The sequence below is a fragment of the Nyctibius grandis genome, chromosome 10 (genome assembly GCF_013368605.1).
Source record: "Nyctibius grandis isolate bNycGra1 chromosome 10, bNycGra1.pri, whole genome shotgun sequence".
In the NCBI taxonomy this organism is placed as follows: Eukaryota; Metazoa; Chordata; class Aves; order Nyctibiiformes; family Nyctibiidae; genus Nyctibius; species Nyctibius grandis.
The window spans coordinates 34471149-34492746 of record NC_090667.1 but is presented as its reverse complement, the minus strand read 5'-3'; the positions used below and the strand labels follow the sequence as shown (position 1 = coordinate 34492746).

Below are 21598 nucleotides of genomic sequence, written 5' to 3'. Positions count from 1 at the left end.
CCGTGAAAAATCATTGAAGCAGAAATGTTAAATTTCTTCAGTGCCTCCTGTCTCTGAGAAGGATACGAGAGACAACAATGCTGCATAATCTTGTTAGACTAATGCTATTATTTTTAATGAACTGTTTGAGATTGTGCCTTGAAGTAAGAAGGGGGGGAAAGAGGATAAAATTTCCTGCTTCTGATAGGTCTTTCTGTCTCAGGAAAAAGAACTTTGGCACAAGTACCAGACGTCTGCTAGGAATTAGATGCTGACAGTGAGTATCAGAATGTCCCAGTTTTCCTCCTGTGCAAACAGAAAGTGCTGTCTCTGTTGCAGGAATATTAAGAGGATAAATACATTGATACTAGCGCAGTACTTCAAATATTTACGTCCTGGTCTTGCAAGGTGTTGACAGCCCGTGGTCTGCAGCAGATCCCAAACTATCATCAAAGATGAGCAGCGAGTCCCTCTCACGCTGGGTTCACCCTGAGCTTGCTCCTGGGAGCCTTCCCGTGGCTCCTCAGCCTGTGCCCGCCCCAGAGCGAGGGACCCCACTCCCCACCTGGACCCCCGGGCAGGCTCTTGTCTTCTTGCTTCAAAAGGCTGCACGGAGCATTTGATGGAGGAGGGGGAAACGTGTATTCAGTTCAGTCCAGGAAAGAATGAGTAAAGCTCTTGGGATGAGTGCTGGGTCTGAGCTCAGTTTCTGGGCCAAACCTTGCCTTGGTTCACTTGTTCGGGGCTGTTCAGGCTATCTGCGCTGGCAGATGTTGGATCTGAAAGGCCGTTGTTTTGGTTGGCATGGTGAATATTTAATTCTGATTGCTATTGAAAGGATTGCTTTGACAGGGGCTTTGTACAGACCCGTTTCAAGAGTTAGTACTTCATGGTGGGATTTTTTTCCTTCTAAAATTCTCAACATCAGACTAAATTTAGACATGTAGAAATCAATAAATTACTGCCAACTTTAACATAAGGGCAGAGTTAGGTCAATGTTAAATGTTTTTGAACAATCTTACTCATGGTGTTCATGCTCTTCTCCTCTTCATTTGGGAACAACATGATGAGAAACTTTCCACTGCTTTAAATGTTAAGGAATCTCTGAAAATATTTAGAAACAATCAATTCAAAATGTTTTATGGTTTGGGTTTTGATTCTTCTTTTTGAAGTACAGCATGTTCTTCTGCAGATTGTCATCCAATCTACATGCTCGTGCCCCAGAGGCTTGTTTCCATGGTGCATTTGTGTTCCTATCATAAAGTATGTGCAGTGACACATACATATGAGAGGCAGATCTTGGTGGAGTATTTCATTTTAAGAGCAATCTACTAAGGGCAGCTGAAGAAGAGCCATTTGTCTGTCAGAGCACGGAGACAGACAACAGTAAGCAGTGTTGAAGCTGGAGCACCATTTAGGAACAATCACTTTTTATGTTATTAAAAGTTGTGCGTGACCAGCTGGGAACTATGTAAAACTCCACTTAAACATTTTGTCTCAACAGTATATATGAAAATAAGTAGCTTTTGGAGTTTTGCTTCCTGTCAGGCTACTCTACCTCCTGCTAAGCTTTTCTGTACGTTTCTCTCTGCTAACAAAACAGGGCAATAAGCTTACAGAAATGCAGGTTGGTACCTACTGCTATTTTGATTTAAATGAGTATTTCAGGGAGCTGGGAGGAGGGGAGTTGTTCTATGTTTTGGTGTTCTGTGTATAATAACTTGGTAGTTCAGCAAAACAAACCAGTTTAATACTGCTACACCAAAGCCCAAAGTGGCAATAAAACAGCGGGAGGCATTCCTAAGGAGGAGGATAACGGTCCTCGCTCTGCAGGAGTCCTTGGGTTTAAAACTGCTCCCTGGGACCCGTGGGGCTCCAGCTGAGCGGGCGGGAGCACTCTGCCCAGCCGAATCCTCCGGGCTGCAGGACTGCACCCGCGGGGACGATGCTCACAAATAAACATGTTCTTCTGGGTGCCAAGGCTGGGGGCACCCACGGCTCCACCAGACAGAGCTCCAGCTGAAACGTCCTTTGCCCCTCTGTGGGCTGAGACCCCCGGGCGACAACGGCCCCCAGCCCCATCCCTGCAGCCCCACTCGTGTCTCTCCAGATCCCGTGGCACAGAGGCTAGGGGATAATTTGCCTACGCTGCCTAAGAAGGTGGATGCTGTCTAACTTCTGAGCTGTACAGGACGCGGGTGAAAGCACCGTTTTTCTGATATAGTGCTTTTTACCGTGGAAATAGTTCAAGTTACTTTATATTCAGTAGCAGCCTGTGTGGATGGTGCTTGACTATAAACTCATTGCCCTTTGCTATTTGTTAGTCTTCCAAAATAAAAAATAAACATGTTGGTGTAGTAGTGAAACCCTTGTGTCTGTTCCTGAGGAGGATGACTTAATGGCCGAGCAATAAGCTCATTTCATAAAGCATGTGAACCTGGAATGAGATCTGCAGAGTGCATGAGGGAAGAGAAAGAAGAGGAAATTGAAAAAGGACTGTAAGAGATAGATACATTAATTTTTCACAGCTCGCAGAGAAAGCTGAAGAAATGGATTCCTTAAGGTGAAAAGAATGGGCACTTAAACAGCAACGGAATTATTCTGTAAATTCTAGCACTTTTGGCATGTGTTAGACACTAATCGGTTGCATTCAAGTATATAAATTCAGAGATTCATAATGCATAAGGCCAGCAGAGACCATTATGATTGGTTCTTCTGACCTTGTCCATCATGTGCATCATGGAGTACCTTTTATGTGTGTATATATATATATATAAGAACTACTGATTGCCTGTTCAGGGAGCTTTATTTTATCTGATTCAAAAATCAGACTAGCACAAATCAGGAGTAGGAGCGTGGAAATGACACTGCTATGAGAATTCACAGGAAAAATCAGGCATGAGTGCTCATGGTTCTCAGGTAACAGCACATTGGGGTCACCAGCAGCTACAACAGTGAAGTGCTTAAAACAAACCTGGGAAATGAAGGAGACAAAGTGAGGTGTTTTTGTTCTGCAGACTAATATATAAGAGTTAAATATGCATTGTAGGTGTGTAAAAACCTCTGCTACAATGAATTTAATCCACAGGAAAATTCTCAAGCGTGGAGTGTATCAGTGTATTGCAGTGGAGTATCTGCAAGAGGACTGCCTTCGGGGAGCACCCTGTGCCACGGGGGAGCAGCGGCGGCGTAGCCTTGGTGAAGGGCTGGCTTCTGAAATTGGGATTGCACTGAGACAGTGCAACTTGTTTTGTGATTTTATCCTACGTGACTTTGGCTGTGTGCTCAGTTCCCCCAAACTCCCAGGCAATTATGAAACCTTCTGAAGCCCCATCGGCAGCACTCAGCCGTCATCGTTGCTACCTGCCATTGTTTTGTTTTTCATCCATAAGGCCGCGTATTTTTAGCCTGGGTTTTGCGATGTCCCCTCTGCGTAAATCAAAGAGCCAGATCGGGCCGTGCCCTGGACGGAGGTGATGGTGATGATGGCCGTTTCCATGGCAGCCCAGCGCAGCCCTGTGCACGTCTGTGCAGCAGGTCGTTCCCATAGCAAAGGGCTGACGTACACCTGGGCTGAGAAACGTAAACAGGACTGATAGTGAAGTGGTGGAGCAGGTGAATTGCAGAGGGGACGTTAGGCAGAGGACTGTTTTTCCAGATCTCATTGACACAGTGTCTTAGATGTTTTTTAAATGAACATCTCCTGGAAGGTACCGCGGAAGACTCTTACATCTAGCTTACGGGGTCACTCAGTGACACATCTCATTTGTCACCTGAATAAACAACTTGTCACAGTGGCTGAGAATTGTATTGCATCCATAAGCTGTCCATGGGAGTCCAACGAACACAGCGGATGCACAGCAATCAGTGCCATTGCTTTAGCTGCTTTGGGGGTGTCTGTGTTGTAACTCCCACAGGTGCATTAAGAAGGGGAGAGGAAGGTATTGCAAATGCCTGGAGGATGATGCATTTGGTGCTGAAAAATTAATATTCATCCATAGGATTTTAGAATTTCCCAAGCAGGTGTTTAATTAAACGTCATTAGAAAATGAAAAGGGAATGTATCCTAGCTGTGACACGAGAAGTTTATAGTTTGAAAGGCTACGCCAAGGCTCAGTGCCGAGCTCCGGCCGTGCCTGGGGGTGTGGGCAGGTGGGTCGCCCCGGTGCCGCTTTCCCGAGCCGGGGACAGCGGCTCCGTGACCCGCTGGCCACTGCGGGGGGCCAGCGGGTTTGTGTCGGCACCTTCGTCCTCCTCCGTTCTCCTCGGGAGCGAGGAGCCGCGGCCGGCGCGGGCCGAGCGGGCCCCGGGCTCGGCCTCAGCCTGGCGGGGCCCCGGCTGCCCCGTGCGGGAGGAGCCCTGAGCTGGGAACCGGGAGCGCCGAGATAGCCCAAACGGAGCGGGGCGCTCGTGGAACAGCAGCCGGCACCGCGAGCTCCGGTGAGGCGGCCTGGCCCCGCTCCTGGCCGCGGCCCCGGGCGGCCCCGGCCCCGCCGCCCGCACTACAGCTCCCGGCAGCCGCGGCGCGGCCGGAAGCGCGGCCCGGTGGCAGCGCGCAGGGCTCAGCGCGGGGGATTCGGACTCGCTGCCGGCCGGGCCGGGCCGCCATGGCCCTGGCGCTGCCGGTGCCCGAGCCGCCGTGGCCGGCGAGCCTGTCCCCGCTGAAGGTGCGTGAGGCGCGGCGGGGCCTGCTGCCGGCACGGCGGGACGGAGGGCGGGCGAGATGGCGGCCGGGGTGTCAGCGGGGCGGCCGAGGAGCGGCCCGCGGGGCGGCCCGGCCTCAGGCGGAGCCGCGCCGGCACCGCACCCCGCTCTGCCCTGCGAGGTGTCCGGCGGCCGGGCGGGGTGGGCCCTCCGCGGCTCTCCCCGGCGGAGGGCTGAAGGCCCGGCCCGGCCCGGGGCACGGCAGGCCCAGCGGCTGCTCGCTGCCGTGCCGTTCACCGTGCCCCGCCGTGAGCCCCTCGCTGACCTCGCCCTCCCGTTGCAGGCCGTGGATGACTTGCTGCGCTGTGGGATATGCTTCGATTACTTCAGCATCGCGATGATGATTCCACAGTGTTCGCATAACTGTAAGTACGAGGAGCACGATTACCTCTCCGGCTGGAAGTGCTGCGTGTAAATTCCTTGCTCTTGCAGGACTCATCCCATCCATACGTCTGGTGTACTAACGTCAGGAGTACTAACTAACTTCATAGAAGTCAACACGAAACTGTTACTTCATTTTCTTTGTAAATCTGTGCCTCCTGTCCCATGATTAACATGTTTTATGGAGGGTCAATTAATACATCACTATTGACGTGGTGGTTGCAGTTTAAACATACTTGAGTTTTAATAAAAATTGCACAGAAACAGCAGTTTTGGTAAAAACAGATCGAGTAGGAGCTAAGGTAAATGGGACATTTGTCGCAAGTCAATAGAGGGGCAGTGAGGTCATTCTTCCCTCTATCCTGTGACTTTGTGGAATTTAGAATTAACACATGTCATGTCAGCGCACCTTGCCGTACGTTCCAGGGAGTACAGGGGTGGCTGTGATGGGAGTGTGTCTTGGCCCTGTGACTCCATTTAGGCTTGACTTGGCCTTCAGTTGACAGATGAAGGCAGACAGGTAGGGCTGAAGAAGGTGTACTCAAAGAAATGCCGAGTGAATGGTTTGGTCTTTATCCATCTTTCCCAGGAAACACAAGACTAGAGAATGGCCCTGTGGGCCCTACGGGCTGGCAAAATCCTCTTGCACCTTAGCCGAGTGACAGAAAACTGTTGAAAAATGTCCTCAAAAAAGAATTTTCTTCTTTAGAGTTTGAGAGACAAGTCATCATTTGACCACTTATTGTTTACTGGCATGAAGAGCAGAGATTACTGATCCTTTATTTCCTTTATAAAACATGTAGCTCTTCTACTTGCAGCTTAGCCAGCAAGGACGTTTGCCTCTGAGGAGCTCCTTTGGATGAAAGCTGTGGAGCAGCCAACAGCCTTTCCTCGTGGTGTTATGGGTGCAGCCTTCTGACAGCACAAACACATGTTGTCTGGATTAATGCACTTAAACACCACCTATTCCTACAATTCTTCATTGAAGTATCTTTCATAACATCTTGAGGGCGGAACAAAATGCAAAGCCGTATGGCAGAGAGCGTTAAGTGTTACGAGCTAAAATTTCCCGTGCTGCTGTGTCTGCCTGGGGCTGATATCTGCTGGAACGTGGTAGTGAAGCAGTTTACTGAGAGTCAGATTAGGGGAAAGTACATTGCCTTTTCTCACGTTAAAATAAATGCTTACAATTGTTTTGTTCAGAAACTAGAGCACTTCCCCTTCCTTACGTGAAGGACGACATTGTAGTTTGGCAAAGAAATTTAATTTAGCTTGGCAAAACTATCACCATTGAAAACAGCATATTTATGGTGGGGTGCACTGGCAAGTCTAGTGTAGCTGGTGTTACAGCCTGCCTGTGACACAGCTGGGTTCAGAGGCCCTTCACTTCAAAAAGAATGTCTTCCTTCTTTTTTTAACAGACTAGACATTTAATTTTCGCCTGCAAATTGCAGCAAGCCTAAGTTTTCTACAATAAATCAAGACTTCTTGAAATATTTTCTGCTCAGTTGTCTTTGTGTAGTCTCCTCAGTCCACAGAGACTGTACAATCGGAGCACAAAACCCATCTGCCATCAGTGAGTGATTGTTTGCGAATAGATGAGGATGAAACACATTTGCTTACAGAATATTTTTCTGTTTCTCTTTTTCTTGATGATCTTTTACAGGGTTTCTAGCCATCTTTATGATCTGTTTGCACCTATAGCCACTTGGGTGACTGGTAGCATTCAGTAACTCTCTTGACAGCAGTTGTTTAACTTCCACAGTGCTTCGGGTTGTATCTTTAGTGACAGAATAGATGTGCCATTCATGTTTCTTTCACATAATAAAAGTGTCTGAAGATGGACATCTTCTGCCATACAGACATCTCACCAGGGGCAGTGAGTTGTGGCCCTGAGATTTCTTATATTCTCAGTCCAAGAGGACAAACTCGCCCCGTTCAGGCTGAGGTGGTGCAAGAGGTTATCACTGCCAGGTCTGCTGCAGAATCCCTTTTCTGTCCCACGCTGTTTCAGTGTGTGCCCAGCTGTGGGCTGGTGATCGAGGCCATGAGCAGGTAAATTCAGGGCAGCTGCCCCAGGCTGCCCCAGGTGGGTTCAGGGTCACTATAAATGGGAAAGCTGCTGGGGAGGGGGGGCTCTTTGCTCTGCTTTCCTCTCCCCAACGGTTACTATCCCTGGAGGGACTTGCCACCACTCTATGAGCTAAGTATAACTTTGTGTATTTTGTATTAGTATCAATATTGGTTTTCTTATTTTATTAAATCTGTTTAAATTTCAACCCACGAGTCTCCCTCCTTTTCCCAGTTCCCTTTCTCGGTTGGGGAGGGGAGATTGGGTGAGAGAACAACTGGTTATTGTTTAGCCCTGGGTGCAGGATAAACAGGGACAAATAGTAATCTTAATTCTATGGAAAAATGGTGTATTTTCAATATTGGTGTGTTGCGGAATAGTTTGCATATATTGTAGAAAAAGAAAATATACTAGTAAGGATGTTGAACTGCGTGTGAAAGAATGCCTGTTTAAAAATTATGTATTTCCTTTTTCCAGATTGTTCCCTTTGTATACGCAAGTTTTTGTCCTACAAAACTCAATGTCCAACGTGCTGTGTGGTAAGTGTTTTTTTTTCTTTTCCTCAGCTTGTTTTTTGTTTATCTTTTTTTGGTGAATCTCAGGACCTTTTCCCTTTGGATTATGTAAATAACTAATTCTGGTCATATATTACCACCTTTCCTTTTGGTGAGCAGCTCTTTGGAAAAAGTGTGGTGCTCTCACAGTTGTAATTCTCCTGTTTCAGAGCTACTTTTCTGTCAGCATAGGCAGAAGTAGAAGGAGCATCAAATGTGGGTTTTGGCTCAGATCTGTGCATACAATCTGTTGTGAAACATTTAACATTGCCTCCTAATTTGTTAAAACACACCATCATGTAAACAATGAGTGCTGAAATTTAAGCACTTAAATTTTCTGTGATTGAGTGGCCTCACTTCATCTTTCAAGGAGTCTTTAGAAGTGTCCACAGACCACCTAGTCCTAAAACCCACTGACTTTCTGGGGATGAGAGGACTATGTCATGCACCAGGGAGTGGAGGCGTTTGCCGTGAGGATTAGGTTAAATGTGAGAAGCACTAGAGGCAGGTTTGGCATGCTCTGCAGGTGGGTGGTTATTACCAGCTGACTTGAAGGCCTTTTTTGATTAAAGAACACAGAATGCAATTTATTCTGGGCCTTAATCTAACTTTTCACCTTAAGCCAATTGGGCTTTATTGAACTCCTAAAAATGGTAGGCTGCCTAAAAACAACGAATGGTGCATCAGGAATATTGGCGAAATAGAAGTAATTTTCTTCTGTGTCTCTAAAGCATGAACTGGACTAGCTTTTTCAAGACTGGAAAACAGATCTATTTGTAGCTTTGCCAGTTTTTAAGCATTCAAACAAGTGCAGACTACTTGATGTACATTTCTGGGAAGTACGTTTTACTACTGCCTTCCTACAAATATGAGCAAGACTATTAAAACCTTTGTAAAAAAGAAGAGCAGAGAGATAAAAATCAGAAATGTTTTGAAACGAATGTACTCAATGCACAGAGCCATCTCATAATTCATCTATTCATTCCATAATCACTCAAAATTAACACTTCCCTTCATCAGTTTTCATGCCTTGTTGCTTAAGGTTCTTATCACATTCATGGGATCCTTGTTTTGGTTTTTGAAATAATTAGAACTGGGCTACAATGAAGCACTGTTGGGGTCTGTGTGCACTGGATTTTCTTGCTGTAGCTTTATGCTTCATTTTTATGTTACCTAACATTTCCCAGACTTGCAGTTCTCAGGCAGTTATTTTAGTTTGAGATATGTTTCAGGAACACTTTATGCATCTTCATTCACATAGCAATTTGGCAAGGGTAGTTGAGGCATTGATCCAAGAAACAAATCATTGATCACCTGAACATTTTCTGGGTACTTGTTGTTTTCACTGTATTTGACTGTTGTTTTTTTTTTCCCTCTTTGCTTTTTTCTTAATAGGCAGTCTCGGAATCTGACCTGAAAAATAACCGGACATTAGATGAACTAGTGAAGAGCTTTAATTCTGCAAGGTATACTGTCATGTTATTAATACATCTCTGGTTTGGCAGCTGGAAAGGCAGCGTGTCTTACTTTGTGTGACCAGGTCAGGAGTCCTTGCAGAGGAGCAGGGTGAGGACTGAGCAAAAAAATTGTGGTGTCACAGCAATGTTGTCAGAGACAAATGTTTACACTTTTGGAAAAATCCTACAGTTTTCTGGCTGAAGGTTGCTGTCCACTCAGGTGATGTGTTGGGGTTGTGTAAGCTTGTTTTGGTTTTGCTTCTGGTTAGCTGCCGTGTAAGTTACAGTCTCTTCCAACATGTAGGAGGTCAAGCAGATGTGTCAGGATTCTACAGGGAAAATAATGGTAATAAGGATTTTCTTCTAAGATCCTTCCTGCATGTGCAGGGGAAATTCTGAACAGAAAGAGTTTGTCCGGTGATAATAGTCAACTTGCAAGAGAATTCTCTTGGTGAAGTCATTGGATGGGAAAAATGTCGGTATTGAGGGACCACAAATGTGAGTTTTCCTGGATAAGAGAAGTAATGGAGTGTTGTGCTTTTGCCTGGATTTCTTATTTACTTTTCTGTTCGTTTTCAATTCATTTTTGATCTCCTCATCCCTTTGAAAGACAGGAACAACAGAATAAGCATGACTTGGTAGACACTTACCACAGAAGATGTATGAGACTTCTTGTATTATCTGTTTTCTTTTGATTAGAAGCAGCTCAGTGATTTGGTAGGTATTTTGTAGGTATTCCTATGTCTGGGAGACAAATATTCTATCATCTTTTTCTCTGAAATGAACTTGAAGCTTGAGATCAGTGAGGTTCTTGGCTTCATAAGTGGTAGGAATCATAGTTCAGTTTATGGCTTTGTTTCTTGAGACAATTTCTCTGTGATGAAGATCTGATCTTCTGTATGACCACTATGAGATGGAATTGATTTTATTTGAAGAATTGAAATTCTACAGTTCCATTATTTGAGCTTGAACTCTGCCTTTGGTGTTTCCTAGTGATAAATGGATTACTATTTTTTTTTTTTTTTGGTAACAGCTAATTTTGTAGGGAACAAGTAGTGCTGACTTGGATCCATTATGATATTAAATCTTAAACATTAATTTCTTTTGACTGCTTTAATGGATCAGTATAAATCTTACCAGTTAGAGTAGTTTAATAATCTTTCCTTTTGTGACTTGGAGTTCAGTCAATTTCTCCACATAAAGCTAGATCAATAAGACAAAAACTATAGTGTCCTGTTCTGCACCGGGTGAGGTGGGAGAGCCAGCGCAGGCTTCTTGCTGGACCTCAGTAAGAAAAGCCCAACAGCAAATGGCTTACTAAGGTAACTGCTGTATTAAGGCAGAGTAATAAGAGGAATATAGAATAGTATCATGAAAGCATAGGAGCATGGTTGGTTTCTGCCCTGGCGATGCTGGTACAGGACAAATCTTCGTCTCCTCCCCCCCCACTCCTTCCCCAGGTTTCCTTTTGGCCCTCCCCAAAACAAATCCAAAGGCAAGTTTTTGAAACGTGCCAAGCTCTTCAGGTCTATCCTGCCTTGACTTTGAGCCTCAGGTAGTTTGGCATTTATGAAAATTAGGCCTTAAATCTTTTCAGTGTTTCACAAAATGCAAACACATTTCTTCAGTCAGGCCTGTAGGGAAAGAAAATGTTAATGTTGGTAGTACTTAGCAAAGGAAAAGCTGTGCTCCAAGGTCAGTGTGTGCGTGGAATGGAAATAATTCTAAATAGACCTGAGTGCTGATCCCATTTATACTTCTGCTCCACATTGAGCTCATGCACAAGTGTTTGCAGAATCGATCTTTTGTGCTCAGTGAGTGTTGTCTTGGGAGTCCTGCTTCCTCCCCGTAGAGTGGAGGACTCTGCTGTTTCCCAGTAAAAGTGAAGATGTTTTGTGGTTCCTTATGGCCCATTAACGTTATATCCTGTGTGAAAGGGTAGAGGAGCAGTTTGGAATAGGCTTTAATAGGTCTGAATTCACATCGCCCTGCCCTCGTGTCCAGGTGCACACGAAGATCCTGAGCAGTGGAGGAGCTGGGGATCGATCACACCCGTAGGCTGCCGGCAGGGTGAGAGCAGCCTTTGCTCAGCTTTGCTCTGCTTTGCAGGCAGAATGCATCACTGAAGTCAGGAGAGCAAGATGGGCAGTGCTGTTTGTGCCATCTTTCCTTTATGGACAGTACTTTTATCAGTTGCGATGAGGCCAGTGTCTTCAAAAATAAGTGTGAAATTTTGGGGTTGTTTTGAAATTAATTTCATTGTTCTCTAATAAAGAGATTATTTTGATAAAAATTGTCACTTTCTGCATCAGCTAGTTAGAAAATTTAGCAATAGGAATTAGAGTTATACTTGCATAAATAGAAAACTAGTCCTTGCTGAAAGTGATCTGTGCTTTTTTTTGTATGTGGGGAAGAAAAATATGTTTTCACTTTCAAGTTTATATCTTAGTTTCCTGTCAGGGTTACTTGACAGCTAGTGAATCAGAGGAATAAACACCCTGAGTGCTTGAGAGAGCAGGTACTGTCATTTCTAATCCACTGATTAAACTTCCAGGAGGACTGCAGAAGGAATTTCTAGGAGACAAATTGTCCTCTAGTACAGTTAGGACTGCCCTGTGTGAGCTGTTCCCAGGAAGATTCACAACTCCATTTCTTCCCTGGAATTTATTTCTGTGGAAGCACTAGATTCCCACCTACTTTCTCTGCTTTGGCAAGGGAGAAGCAAATGGACCATAAAATGGGAAGCAGGATCTTGATGAAGGAGGACACTGGAATTTTTTTTTGTGGGTCTTGCAGATCTGAAGAAAAAAACTTTGGCAGGATGTTTATGCTGTTATTAAAGCACGCCTGGCAGAGGGAGTGCGCTGCCTACAGCCTGTTAAGGTGACTGTCCATTTTCAGTGAAGCTGAAAGAAGCGTCACTCCCTGCCCTAACCCACGCCAGCGATCAAAGAGGATGGGTCTCAGAGGAGGGTTTGGGTAGTGGTTATAACAGTGCGTTTTAGGACTCACTAACACCTTATTGATCCATCTTTCAGCCTTTAAAGGGTGCCTGTGCGCCTAAACTGAGGTTTGTCAGCAGTGACACGTTTATTACTAAAACCTGCTAAAACCTTTCAGAACTGATAGTGGTCTGTGTTAAATTCTTAAGAGTATAATAGATAATGTTGAAAACGGCTTGCTTAAGCGCAGAGCTTTTTGAAAATTGTGTTGTCCTGAGGTTTACCAGTAGAATTGGTTTCTAGGTGAGCCGGACGGTCTGGAGGTGGTAGAGGGTGGACTTGTCCATCAGCTGCATGCTTTCTCTTGACTCTGAGTGACGGGTGAATCTTCCACTCGAGTCAGGCTTGTCCCAATCACTCCAATAACAACTATCAGAATTCCTGTGAATGATGAGAAATTTGAATAATGAGAAATTTGAGTAATTCACTCTGATGGCGAGGGAGGGGAGCGACAGTTGATAAAGGTGCTGTTGGAGAGCCCAGGGCTGTGCGAGGAGTGCCTGTGGTGCTATGGCTCTTCTGTCCCTGGGGTGCCTGGGTTTGGGGTGCCAGTTGGCAGGGTGCCAGTCCAGCAGGGCCACTAGATGTCATCGCGTGGCCCAAAATACCGTGTTCTGGGAAAAAACGGTCTGGGACATTTCTCTCCTCTTTTGAATTTAGTACTAGCATTTTCTGTAGTTTCCCACCAAAAAAAAAAAGGGCATATGGAGATTTCATGTGTGTTTTGGCAACCAAGTTTTCATATTCTTGTCCTAGTGTTCTTTCCGTTGATTCTGTGCCAGAATTGGATCCCTTCGGAAGGTCTATTCATAAGTCTTTATCCTTCAATACGAGGAAAAATTCTGTATGATTATTTGTAGACCAGTGGTGTAATTAAAGCAACCTTCATTATCAACTTATTGTTAGGATAGGTTTTGGGTTTTATATTGTTTTTCCAGTTTCTCTTTGTTTTATACCAGGCCATATTTTATAGAGACAACTGTTACTACAGAATCTGAAAGTTCTGCCTAGAAGCTTTCTGTCCTGGCTGCCTTCAGGCAGATAGTAACGAGGTGCATTTGAAGCGAGATGGTGTTTGTTTGGGTAGTCTGACAACAGAAAATACACTGAGAAGAAGAGGGAGATCAGTTGCATTCTCTAGATGAAGACAATGAATATATGCAACTGGCTGCTTGTTCAGATATTTTTGCATTTTGGGGCTGTATCGTTCTTTATTTTATGGGAAAACTAAACTGCTACGATGCCAGATGACTGCATTTATGGATGTGCTTTATGTTAGCTGAGCCATGCAGAATTTCGCTGGCTGTAGTGTAGGATGTTGGGCTTAATGGTTGCTTAACAGCCAAAAGAATAATGTGATAAGACTGTGTGTTGACTTTGATTAGCTACTTCAATGGTAGGCTGCCTGTATGAAAACCTGGGGTAGCCTGAAGAAATAGACGTTTTTTTCATAACCAAAAGACAAATTCCTTCTTCAAAAAAGGGACAAACAGTTTTGAAAAAGTACATCTTTGACAGAACACCCAGCTGCATCCTTTTGAGGATTAAACTGTGCCTAAGTGTGTGAGGAATACAAGGCAACTGATTTGTTTGCTTTTGAACCTGATTGTAGAATATAACCATCTGTGATGTGCCAGGTCTTCTGGGGCTGTACTTTGTTACCTTTAGGCTGAAGAATACTGTGTGTTTATGTGCAGTAAAATGAGATACTTCACCAATTATTGCTGCTAATGGGCGTGTTGAGAGCACCCTGTCAGACCTTTCTGATACTTCTGGATGAAATATACCCCTTGTAGCCAGCACAGGTGGAGCAGGGGTGGGCCAGGCCTGTGCCAAGGCACTCTGTGTATGTTCCCAGTAATTAGCTCCTGAGTTCCCTGTGAAGTTGGTCCTATGCCCACAGTAGCTCGACCACTCTGTGTCTGTGTCAGCCGGGGAATTAACCTCCCTCAAACCTTCCAGTCCATATCTAGGCATGAGCGGGCAGGAAAACATAGTTTTGCTGCCACACTTAATTGCACTTGTTTGCACTGCAGAAAGTCAGTGTCTTGGGACAGATGTGAGTTGCCACTGACAGATGTGGTCATTACATCCAGTAATCCAGGAAACTGAAACTCCAGATCGGGCTCCTGAATCTAGCTTGACTGTAACCACTGCAGAGCGTTTGGTGTGCTGAGCTGGTGGTTGTGGTTGTTCACCAGGAGCCTAACTTAGACTAGTGTAGTTGTGGGGTCACCCGGTGACTTGTGTATCTTTTAAAACAAGTTCATATATACAGACAGTTCTTAATTAGTTGTTCTTCTCAGGCATGAAAAATCTTTATCTTAAAAGACTGAAGAGTTTTCCAAGCCGTTACCCAATGCTGAACTGTCTTCAGCGCAGCATGGATTGGAGATTTCCGCAATTGCCTTTTTTTTTTGGGTAGGACTTCTGATGCTGAAGCAGGCTGGGCTTGGCAGGTGGTGGTTGTGAGAGTGGCAGCAAGTCAGGGCAAAGCTAAGGAGCAGCTGTGCAGGCTTTGCGTGCTTGGAGAGCGGGACGAGTGAGTGGTGTGCAGGTTGCCAAGGGGTGATGGAGCAGTGGACTGAAGGGGAATAGGTTAATCACTGCATGTGTACTTCTGCTGGCTGTTTCTGGCTAGATGCTGTGAGCTTCGTTGTGACCCTCAGGATGTGGAGGGCTCTTGTCCAAGCAGTAGTGTGTGAGAGTGGGACGTGTGATTGGTCCATCGTTGATAGCTGGGAAAGCTTTCCCTCCACCTGTGATGGTGCAGGAGTGAAACGAACCCCCAGGTATGTGGGCAGTCTAGACAGCCAGATTGCTATGCTGTCTCCTGCCAAGGATGCAGTCTCTGGCTTGATTTATCTTAGATTGAACTGTATAAAATACATGGTAAAATAAACAAGATTCTGCAAAAACCCCTGGGGCAAGGGTAGGAATAAAACGCGCCTTTAAGATCTTGCGCAATTGCCTGAGTAGGACAACTGTGACTTTATAATTCTTCATATTAGCTCAAAGCTAAAAGTACTAATGAGGCAGAGCCTGCTGCTGCTACCGTGTTCCTACCAATAAAATACACGTTTATTTCTTTGAAAAGTGACTTCTGTTTAACTCCTGTCTTGACGTTTGCTAGCCCTGAGGAGGGTAGGGAGCGCAAGTGGGGGGTAAAGCGTGCATAGACAGGAGGTAAGTGTTCTGGTGGAGGTTGAGGTGGGCTGTTCTTGAGGGTGGTTATGTTTTTCCCTTACTTTATGTGAGAAAAGAATGGAAGGGTTGTGTTCTTTGGCTGATCATTGATGAAATGTGACAGAAATAGTCTGGGTTAGCTCACACTAAATCTTAAGAGCTGACAAGCGTGCAGTTATCTCTTGGGGTTCTGCTCCGTGGGGTGGGCAGTGAGCAGCTGTGCTAAGGAGCCCCACGGTGAGGAGGCACAGAGGGAACGTGGCAGCGCTTTCTGCTGAGCTCTTTGGTTTCAGGAGCCTCTGTCACAGCTATGTGCAGTGCTCGAAGTACTCCGTCTTGAAAGGGGTCGTCTACCATCTTCAGGTAAGGGGGGATACTTCTTGTTCTTTACTGTGCTCCGTGCGATGTTTTGACAGGCATTTTATTAGATTTGCAAAATGTAATTTGTTTGAAAATCAGGAAGGTAGCTCTTAGATTCTGTAGGGCGTGGTGAGGCTCAGCTGGCGTGCTCCTGCTCCTGGGTTGTGTGGGCTGGCCAGTTCCCAAGTGCTGCGTGCGAGCAAGCGGGAGAGGGAGGAAGGAATGGAGGAAAAGCTCCATGTGTTTTTGTTCTGGTTTCGTCTCAAAGACAAAGCTAATACTGTCCAGTGTAGCTAACTGCGTGTTGTCTTCTGGATGCTTCTAGACAACAGCTGTTCCAGTTGGTCTTGGATACTCCACAGATTTCATCTCCATTGGCCTGTAGCAGGCATTCAGCTGGCAAGAGCCACGCTCGGAGTCCTCCTTTTTGCCCAGTTCTCAAAGAAGAGGTGCCAGTGACTGACAGTTTATTAAAAAAGGAAAAAGTTTGCACCCCAACAAAGGCAGACGACTTGGCAGGAACAGATCGGAAGATTTTCAAAACTGAGGAACACCATAACCTTTATAGCAGTTCTGCTGAGGTTGATGGTAAAGACAATGAAGTGGGACCACGAGAGAGTCCTGAGTGCACCAGGAGTCATGAAAAGCCTTCTACATCTGTGGTTAAAGTGGTCAGGAAAGGTGAGATGCTTAATTTTTGTTTTGTCCTGTTCTCTTCCACCTGACTGTGGTTGTGGTTGGCTGTGTGCATTAGAGTACCTTCAGTACGTGGCATTCCTTTCATTTCTCTGCATTGGTGTGTTCAGATGATTCCCGTTTAACTGCACTAAGCTTCATTCAGATCACGGCTTATGTGGGACATCCCACAAGCATATTCTTCATGAGGAAGTTTGGGCTGATGCCAAGTAATTAAATGGAGTTCAGAGCTTACAGATTCCTTTGCTTTGAGTAACAACTCTAAAAAACAATAGTTGCACAACAGACTTACTCAGTAAAAAATGAAGTAATTTTCTCTTCTCCTTCCCCTTAATGACTAGACAGACATCAACATTCATTCTGCTCTCGTATCCTTAAGTAACCAGAAGCAAGGTGTTTTATAATGTGTTTGTTATTTGGGGGGTGCACCCACAAGCAAAATGATCGTGGTTTCAGTTCTGTTAATATTCCTATTCGTGCACCCTCCAGAAGAAAGTAGTCTGCTTTGTTCTCCTGTGACTCTACAGCGTTAAGATTAATTTATTTTGAAGTATGAAAATGCCCATTTATACGAATCAGCTACAATAAAATGACAGAATCCTCTTAGTTTTGACATGATGGCAGGCATCCTATTGACCCCATTAAAACTAAATTAAAATAAAAGACCATGTAAGAGTAAAATATGAACTAATAAGAATGTTTATCTGTTCTTTTGTTTAACAATTTATTGAATGGGAACTCTGAAGTTCATATTTATTCATTAGCTGGGTAAATACTGCTTAAGGGTGTAGTACAGCCAGAAAAGTAGCCATGTGAAAATGGCATCAACTTAGCCAGAAGTTATGTTTCTGATTTTATGCATCAGACTTGCTTGCCTTAGTAATTTAAAACTCATATGAAATTTTACCGCTCATTTATTCTTGAGCAATTGAAATTTTCACTTGCTTACCATTTTATGACCTTATTAAATCCTTGAGCATGCATTACACTGAAATTATTTCCACAAGTGCAAAGCAGTTGGTCAAACAATATAAATGAAAGACTTGAAATGAGGCAACGCTGAGTGGTTTTAGTAAGTATTATTTGTTCCTGTGTTAAGAATTGAAATGTTAACTTCAAATACAATTAATAGACTGTTGAGAACTGTTGTGTTAATGGTACTGTCCCAGCTTTTTTTTTTTTTTTACCCTTTGACTGGAATATGATGTCATGGGAGTCAGGAATTGCAAAGTGGTATTACCAGATAACTCAATTCCCACAACATTTCACAGCTATTTTCATAGGTTGTTTTTTGTTTTGTCTTTTAAATAAAATCTGACTTCCTTCATACTGCTACAGAGGATGTCAGTTAATGAATCTCTTTCTCATACTGTTAATTTAAAGTTAATGAATCTCTCATGCTGTTAATTTAAAGTTAGCCTTTTGTTTTTGATATAACGTGACTGCTAAAGACTAATATTCTAGGTCTGTGTTTTTTGACTCTTTACAGGCAATGTTTATAGGTGCTTCTTGAAAATAGGATGCAAGAAGAATTGTGAGCTGGGTGGGACCACGCTGTAGGGCGTTTGTGAGCCTCTGAGCCCAAGTCAGAGTCTAGTTATCTGTGCTAAGGAATGAGTACGAGGCGTGGTTGGATCGTAGGGTTGCTGTGAGGCTGGGTTAACTCGTGTGTTGGCAGTCCTGATGAGAGCCATAGACTGGGAATGTTATGTTGACATCAACAAAGTTTGTGCTATACTGTTGTATCACAATGAAGCAGCTTCCTTTATTTAGGAGTGAAACACTGAAAAAGTGAAAGACATTAGCACAGAAACATGCTTACGTTTATATCAGCCCCTAGGTTTCTGTGTAGTGTGTATGTTATTCTAGATTTTTATTAGACATTTCATTCTATCTGACTGCAGGGAAGATGAAAGCCCTTCTAATATTACATAGAGAGGGAAATAAGTGTTCTGGAATGAAAATGAGAGCTAAAAATGAAGATTCTGGATAGACATGCCAGATCTTTTTAAAAAAAGAGATCTGGAATTCTGGATTTTCATGTTCTTCAATCAACAATTAGTTTTTCAGATGAAAACATTTGCTCTTTGCTCTAATACACATGGTAGTAAATTCCTTCTCCCTTGCTTTCAGTGGATTGTCCTGTTTGTGAGGTTGCTATTCCAGAGCAATATATAAACAAACATCTGGATAGCTGCTTGACAAGAGAAGAGAAGAAGGACAGCCTCAGAAGGTGAGAAGCGACTTTTATATGCATGGAGCCATTTTTCTGCACTGCTGACATACGGAATATTAATTCATGGGTTATAATACAGTGAATTGTGTTTGTTTCTTGGTTACCTGCTGTACAGATCACTCTAAAATCACTGTATAAATATGATAGTGGTGATTTTGCCCTCTCAAGAAAGTATGTGGATTGCCAGCACAATTACTTTTTGGCTTTTAGTGGTGAGAAAACACTAGACAATGTTTTAAGGAATTCAACACGGGGAGTAAAACTTAGCCTGTACGTTGTTCTTGTCACATTTCTGCTCACTAGCATGAAAATTCTGTTCAGATAACACGTACTCCCATTTCTCGCTTGGTGAATGAATTGCTTCCCCCAGTTCAGGTGGGCCAAAAGACAATTGCTTCACTAGCTGTCAAGTTAAAACCCAAAAATTGCACCTTACTCTGCTCCCTGTGGGTCTTTTCAAGTTGCCCCAGCCAAGGGTGTTTCTCTAAGGTCTCCGTTTCTGCAGGATTAATGCACGCCTTTGGCTTTGTGCCTCCGCCCTAGAATTTGTCACGGTCGCCACGTTCACATCAGCAGTGTATGATTCAGTTTATTTTACTTGCTAGCAGAAATTTAGGCCATTGTTATTTCTAACTGATCAGACTTAGGAACTGTGAGGGGCTCTTACTGCATGCGGTTTTACTGCATGCTTGTGTTTCCAATTCCTCTGAACCCTGAATTAGAAAGTGATTTCATGTCGAAGCTCTTATTTTGCCCAGTCGTGCTTAGAATGCAGCTAAAGGGCTTTGAAGATGAATAAATGGTAAATTAATATTGAAATCTGATGTTACGTTTTAATTTTAATTTGGGATGTTTTTAATGCTTTCTCTGTTCTTAATGAATGGAAATAAAAGCCAGATCTTTCTCTGGTGTCAAGCCCACATCCCTAACAGGATTTGAAATTTTGCTTATTTTATGGGGACTGCTTGGATCTTAAAGTGTCATGCAAGATACTTCTCCTCAGGGACTGGCTGTGGGGAATTAAGTGCTGGCTGTTGGGCAGTGGATTTGTTTTATGGCAGTGTCGTTCGGTTTCAGTAACAGCACATCTCTAGTTCTTCTCTGAGGACCTTTAGCTCTGTTTGTTCTCAGACTAGGAGCACGTGGCATGCTATGTTAACAGTTGAGCAGTATTTCAGCGGAACTGATAATTTAGTCCCCAAAACCTGCACAGGAGTAATTACAACAGGTAAGTGTATGTTCACAAAGAACACCGTGTTTCTCAAGGATGGGGGGGGAAAAAATCCCACCAGCATCAAGATTCAAAACTGTTGTGAACTGTTTTCCCGTAGCTGTCTGCTTGCAAAGCTGTCATCGCTCTTCTAGGTCATGATACAGAGCTTTTTCAGGGCTTTCAAAAGATGTAATTATTCAATTAAATTTTTTATATTTCCCGAAAGAATCTGAAAAAAGTCTTTTCCTGAGAAGTGTATTGTGGTAATGCATCTTTTATTTTTTGCCAGCTATGCTATAGGGGCTATAGGAGAGTAAATGAATTAATGACAATTTTTGCTTAAGCCGTTTGTTTTTTTTTTAGCTTTGAAATTTATTTCCAACGTGATAAGTTGAAAGTGCTGAATACAGTTTTCAAATAAGTCTTTTGCTTTCACAATGGGAAGCTGTTAACTTCTCTGTAATTCAGAGCAGTGCAGCTGAACTTCATTTTGCTGCAGGAAGAAAAGTGTCTCTAAGTAAACGCTTTTCTTCTTAACTAATAAATTATTTAAGTTGAAGAAGATGAGCGAGGCTGCAGATGGATTTTGGAACCTTTGTTGGCTAGTTTCAGTGCATTTCACCAGGAGGTGTAGGGAAGTCTGATCTAATTTGTGCAGAAGGAAGCTGTTCTGCTAATTTTAGATGACAAAAGTTGTAGTAGGACTTGAATTTTCTATGGCAGTTTCGTGTAATTAAGATGTTTTCCCTAGCTATGCCAGGAACGTTGAGTTCTTCTGACATAAGGCAGTGTGAAGGAGTAAATTTTGATTTTTAGATGTTGTTCATCTGAGAGCACTATTAATTCTCTTTGACACTTTCTGTATTACTGAACTACCCTTCTGTTAGATGGGAACTGCAGATTGGCTTTCAGGTATGTGACTGTGTCTCTCTTGAAGTAATTTTCTCAGAAAGCCGAAAAATCTCCTAACTCAAGTCTTGGCTTGCAGTTTTAATGTTTTTAAAACTTCACCAACTGATTTGGGTAAGACCTGGCCAGTACTGGGGTGGAAAGCCTGTGTTTCAGCAGTCTGAACCCAATGAAGACAAATAATGCTGTGTTTGCTGATGTGATTCTGAAGCCTTTGCTGCAGATATTAAAATTGGAGCCGCAGCACTTGTTACATGAGCAGTGGTGTTTGCATCGTTCCCTAAAGAAAATCACACTAGACCTGGTGCTTTCAGCATGTTTGAAGTTTTCTTTATGGTAGATGGAAAAAGTGTTCTGGCTCCCTAGAGCTGTGCCGTTGCCTCTGTGACACACTGTGTAAGTGGTCGTGTGTCTGTCGTGGCTGAAATGATGCTTTAAAGTATTTCTTACCCAGAGTGGGTGAAATGCCCTGGAAAAATTTAAGTTGGTATTTTCATTCTTACTAGATATATTAATTAAAAAAACTTTGTTCCCTTTTCCTTTTGCAGCTCTGCTCACAAAAGGAAGCCCATGTCTAAAGTTGTTTACAACTTGCTCTCTGATCGTGATTTGAAGAAGAAGCTAAAGGAACATGGTCTGTCTACCCACGGGACCCGGCAACAGCTCGTTAAAAGGCACCAAGAATTTGTGCACGTGTATAATGCTCAGTGTGATTCTCTAAATCCCAAATCAGGTAAGTTAGAAATTCCAGGGAAGTTGTTACCATCACAAACTATGTGTATGTGTTTCTCCTCCTCTTAGTTCTCGGGGTAGTAACAAGGCTGGTTTGAATGCTTGGGAAAACTGGAGC

General features: G+C 43.8%; 1 protein-coding gene across 3 annotated transcripts in view; it reads left to right on the top strand.

Moving 5' to 3' along the window:
* The first annotated feature begins 4529 nt into the window (after positions 1–4529).
* Positions 4530–21598, top strand: part of RAD18 (RAD18 E3 ubiquitin protein ligase) — a 41548-nt gene continuing 24479 nt past the window's right edge. For all 3 annotated transcript variants that reach the window (XM_068409186.1, XM_068409185.1, XM_068409184.1), the window contains exons 1-7: positions 4530–4646; positions 4967–5048; positions 7613–7674; positions 9085–9155; positions 16020–16375; positions 18524–18623; positions 21297–21481. In XM_068409186.1, coding sequence (XP_068265287.1) covers positions 4587–4646; positions 4967–5048; positions 7613–7674; positions 9085–9155; positions 16020–16375; positions 18524–18623; positions 21297–21481 — 916 coding nt within the window. In that variant the 5' untranslated portion in view covers positions 4530–4586. The remainder of the gene's footprint in view (positions 4647–4966; positions 5049–7612; positions 7675–9084; positions 9156–16019; positions 16376–18523; positions 18624–21296; positions 21482–21598) is intronic.